Below are 5,106 nucleotides of genomic sequence, written 5' to 3' on the forward strand. Positions count from 1 at the left end.
AAGGAAATCTATGGGAACAAGTAGGTTAAAATGGGGCATATGGAAGAAAGAGAGAATCTAGCATAGATTTGGTGTCTCATATTCACCTTTCCATCATCATGACTCGTACCGCAGCCACGTGCCCAATTGGCCAATTACCAAGATTCGCCGATCAATGAAAATCTCGATTTTTAATAATATTGAAACAGGAAAATACAAAGAATTAATAAATTAGCATGGATCCTCAACAATTAACAATAGGGCATTTTACTGATCACGCCTCCATACTGTTTTTTGTTTGTTTGTTTGCTTGTTTGTTTAGTGCAACCATTTTTAAAATGCTTTCATTGCAAGAGCACCAACCTTGGCAATGACATTAGGGTTTCACTAGTTACTACTTATTAGTATAGTCTCATGTTCAAATGTGAACTTTCTCCAATTTGACTTTCGAAATATTAACACGCACAAACAATGGATGACTTGATGGAGGGAGCCACAGACAACCGCATGTTCAAGCTGCACCGGGTCATATAGAATGGGTGGAGTTCGACTTTAGCTCAATTGGTGTGTACTTGATTCCCACATAATGGCAGACAGCCTTCAAAGTCAAGTAGATTATGCTTCCTTGCTTGTTCCTTCCAAATGAAAATCAAAGTAGGATTTATCTTTATCTCTTCCATTTTCTTTTTTCACTCAAGCGTTAGGTCAATCCGACAGTGTTCTCCGAGTGCAACCCAACGTTGTTGTTGTTCTTGTTGCCTCCCTTTTGTCTGATACTCATGATGAACATATCGAGTTCACATGATACTGTCGGGCATTATAGACATCATGATCGCAGACATATCACATTCGCTTGGTATAGTAAGAATCATCAATAGTTAGAATTATGGTACACCTGCAAGACTACTTGCAATTGGAGCCCCTTATCGATGAAAGAGCTCTCTATCGATTAATAGGACAATGTATTGGAACTCCTAATATTGCCTTCAGATTCACCTTTAGAAAATATTGATATTCCAACCATAACTGTGTGCCATGAGCAGAAGATTAAGAATGGGCAAGCACCCTTGGTCGAAAACTATCGAGTAAAATCTCAAACCATGAGATCATTTTGTGTACTCCAAACCAAACTAGCACAAAGAACTGCTTGGTTGCAGCTTACCTCAAGAATGTCCAACGAAACTGGTTCCTTGCCATTGTGAGAATATGCTACATGCCGTTGCCGACTTGCTAAAGCATGCAGTTGCAATGGAAAGTAGGTGTTGAAGTAAGCAAATGTAAATATTGTAGCTTACTTCTCAGACATGGATGGGCTTGGTGGTTGAATGAGCGGTTCGTGCAGGATCAGCTGGCTGAAAGTTTGGCGAGCGTTTTCCCTGAGCACGAACAGAAAAATAAAAAAGATCGCACACTCCCTACGCAGGAATTACCCTGTTCAGGTTCGAAGGGACTTTCTCAGCCAGCCGACCGTCATCCATGCTCAAAAGCTTGGATGACTTGTTGACTGGCACCCCCGGTGCAATTTCCCGTCAATCAACAAGCCAAGAGAATAGAAAGCAACAGAAAATATAGTTGTTCATTATCTAGCAATAGCACTAACAGAACAAGAGATGTTCCCACTTAACTAGCAAACATGTTCTTACCAACATTGATAATAAGAAGATTTTTCCATGATAATCATGGACCTTATTGTCAACTCCACTTATCTCGTCCAGTTACGTAGTCAACGCTTTCAGACACTGCTGCAAAGAAAAGAAACAAAACATCAGAAAATCAATCTTACACGATACATTAAAAAATGTGTAGCACAAGGCTACCATATTTATCATGATGGTACTATGATGACTGACTAGATATTTCTCTTTAGTGAGCAATGAATAGCTGTTTTGAGATTCTGAAAACAATGATCCATGACCAGAGATAGGCACATGAAGCATTTTGCAGCAGCTATATATGTCTTGTGAATTTAGATAGACGTATGCTATTGAATCTTGAGGAGTTTGATAAAAAGGTCAGAGAAACGGATATGATATTAAAACAAGCATTTGTGCATTGGCATGCGCATTTCATTCTTCTTCGATGTCAATCAATAGAAATGGAAGCCTAGCATGGAAGGTGTAAACACTCTGGAGCTTGCAAAGAATCTTGATGCATTGTGAAAGTATATGTTGTTGCAAATAAAAACATGGAAAAATAGGTCATATTTCACTAACTAATAAAACGCTTATTTTCAGAATGAGTCAAACCATTTTGATACTGAATAAAAAGCTTATTACAAGGAAAAGGTGGGGGTTTTGCAAGCCATTACTAATCTTCAAATTCTTGCTATCGTTAACGGACAAGTTACAAAAAATAAAGCGGCCAGGTGTTCTGCAGATTGAATGTACATCTGCAAAAACAATATTTGAAGATTTTCCAATATTGCTAGCACCTAAATCAGAACTTGTATGTTTGACAATGTTTCAAATTATGCAAATGTAATAAGCTACACCTGCAAGGATAATAAACTACAGTTGAATTTTGAAGGCGTATGCCTGGAAGTGCATGAATGCCAATTATAAAGATAAAGGTGGGATTTTTGCAAGTCACCAAAAAAGGACAGTCCGATGCACAAAACACCGGCCAATACGGGGTTCCGGAGAGGATCAGACCACATTGGGTTTATTGTACATAACCTTATCCTACATTGTAAAAGACTATTTTCTATTTTCGTAACTCGAACTCATGACTACAAAGTCATATGACAACAACTTTACCGTTGCACCGTGACTCCCCTTCATTACTAATATGATAATTCTTGCTACTATTAATAGACAAATTGTCAGTCAACCCCCAAAAGTTAGGCCTAACATTGCTTGATGATGACAATGTCAAGATACATCTTTCTATGCGTTCAGCTGATTGAACTCATTTATAAACATCCCCTTTCAATTTTTAATCAGCAAGACCTATGTTACGACCACAGTAATGAACCACTAACCTGGAGGAGTGAGTAGTATAACTCTCAGGCACATATATCTCCCCTTTCAATTACTAATATGATAATTCTTGTTACTATTAATAGACAAGTTGTCAGTCAACCCCCAAAAGTTAGGACTAACATTGCTTAATGATGCCAATGTCAAGATATATCTGTCTATGTGTTCATCTGATTGAACTCATTTATAAACATAACCTTTCAATTTTTAATCAGCAGGACCTATGTTATGACCACAGTAAATGAACCACTAACCTGGAGGAGCGAGTAGGATAACTCGCAGGCACATATATCTCCCCGCCTACTTCACCATGTTGTTCCCCAGTAACAGTCTTTTTGGCAGAAAGGAACTCAGCACTCATTGCATCCATTCCATGCTGCAGAGCTTCTTCAGCTGTCCCATATCCATGTTCCTCAGCGTACTTCCTAACATCCTCTGTTATTTTCATAGAGCAAAACTTTGGCCCACACATAGAACAGAAATGTGCCACTTTAGCACCTTCAGATGGGAGGGTTTCATCATGAAAAGCCATAGCTGTCATAGGATCTAAAGATAAGGCAAACTGATCCATCCATCTAAATTCAAACCTTGCCTTGCTCAATGCATCATCCCATGCTTGTGCATGTGGATGACCTTTTGCTAAATCAGCTGCATGGGCAGCTATCTTATATGCTATGACACCTGCTTTCACATCATCTCGATTTGGCAACCCAAGGTGTTCCTTTGGTGTTACATAACAAAGAAGTGCAGTACCAAGTGCTCCGATATTTGCAGCACCAATAGCTGATGTAATATGATCATACCCAGGAGCAATATCGGTTGTCAATGGACCAAGAGTATAAAAAGGTGCTTCATTACACCATTCAAGCTGTTTTACCATATTTTCTGGAATTTTGTGGAGAGGAATATGCCCAGGACCTTCATTCATGACCTGCACAAGGATAAAAACAGAAATTTCAAAAACATTGGAAAGAGATACCTACATTAAGAGAGTCGGGTGTATCCCTAGGAAAGTGCAAAAATTCAAGAAATATACATATAGCTAAAAATCATAAAAAAAAGAATATTTTAATTTATACCTGCACATCCTTTTCCCAAGCTCGACGAGTCAGCTCCCCTTGGGTCAGGAGTTCTGCAAATTGAGCAGTGTCATTGGCATCATAGATTGATCCAGGTCGCAGTCCATCGCCAATAGATAGTGATATATCATATTGATTGCATATATCTAATATGTCATCCCAATGCTCATAAGCAAAGTTCTCTTTGTGATATGTAAGGCACCATTTTGCATGGATTGATCCTCCACGTGAGACAATTCCAGTCATTCTTTTAGCAGTAAGAGGAATATATCGAAGTAAAACACCAGCATGAATTGTAAAATAATCCACACCCTGCTCAGCTTGCTCTATCAGAGTTTCTCTAAAAATTTCCCATGTTAGGTTTTCAGCAACACCATTCACTTTTTCCAAGGCCTGATAGATAGGAACAGTCCCAACAGGAACAGAAGAATTCCGGAGGATCCACTCCCGGGTCTCATGAATATGACGACCTGTCGATAGATCCATGGCAGTGTCAGCACCCCACATTGTCGCCCATTGAAGTTTATGCACCTCTTCCTCGATATTGCTCACCACAGCAGAGTTCCCAATATTTGCATTCACTTTCACCAGGAAGTTCCTCCCAACTATCATTGGCTCCAACTCAAGATGCTTCTTGTTAGAAGGAATTATAGCACGTCCACGTGCAACCTCTGATCTCACAAACTCTGGATCAAGCTTCTCACGTGTAGCACAGAACAACATCTCTTCAGTTATGATCCCCTGCTTGGCATAGTACATCTGTGTGTATCTTGGTTCACCCAATAGCTCCCGCCTTTCCACCCATTCTTTTCTTATCTTGGGAAGTCCTGTTGAATCAGTAAACTGTAATTCTAAGAAACATTCTCTATAAACTCATGCATATTATAATGAATGAACTATAAGTGGAATCAACAAGACATATTAGATTTCCCTTTTTTGTCAAAAGTATAAGAACCTCATACTGTAAATGTATGATACCTAATATTTTCCTGAATGATTTCTTTATAAAATTTGAACCCACTTACAAAACTTCTATAGATGCCTCTTTTGAGAAAATTGGATTGGTTTGT

The 5,106-nt window shown here is 38.9% G+C and overlaps 1 protein-coding gene across 3 annotated transcripts; it reads right to left on the reverse strand.

Moving 5' to 3' along the window:
• Positions 1–886: 886 nt before the first annotated feature.
• On the reverse strand, positions 887–4,858 carry LOC141834867 (phosphomethylpyrimidine synthase, chloroplastic). Of its 3 annotated transcripts, XR_012602351.1 has the most exons (4): positions 4,037–4,858; positions 3,212–3,888; positions 1,623–1,721; positions 887–1,483 (listed from the first exon to the last, which is right to left on the reverse strand). XR_012602351.1 is itself a non-coding variant. In XM_074722251.1 (3 exons), exons 1-3 carry the CDS (start codon positions 4,793–4,795, stop codon positions 1,712–1,714), a joined length of 1,443 nt encoding a protein of 480 aa, XP_074578352.1. In that variant the 5' UTR covers positions 4,796–4,858; the 3' UTR covers positions 1,530–1,711. The 3 variants fall into 3 exon arrangements, 2 of the variants coding, with proteins under 2 accessions (XP_074578352.1, XP_074578351.1); XM_074722251.1 differs by lacking the exon at positions 887–1,483 and having other exon boundaries at positions 1,530–1,718; XM_074722250.1 differs by lacking the exon at positions 887–1,483 and having other exon boundaries at positions 1,530–1,721.
• Between the last annotated feature and the right edge of the window lie 248 nt (positions 4,859–5,106).

The sequence above is a fragment of the Curcuma longa genome, chromosome 9 (genome assembly GCF_044706935.1).
Source record: "Curcuma longa cultivar G26 ecotype Majalengka, Jawa Barat chromosome 9, ITB_CL_G26_1.1, whole genome shotgun sequence".
Lineage (NCBI taxonomy): Eukaryota > Viridiplantae > Streptophyta > Magnoliopsida > Zingiberales > Zingiberaceae > Curcuma > Curcuma longa.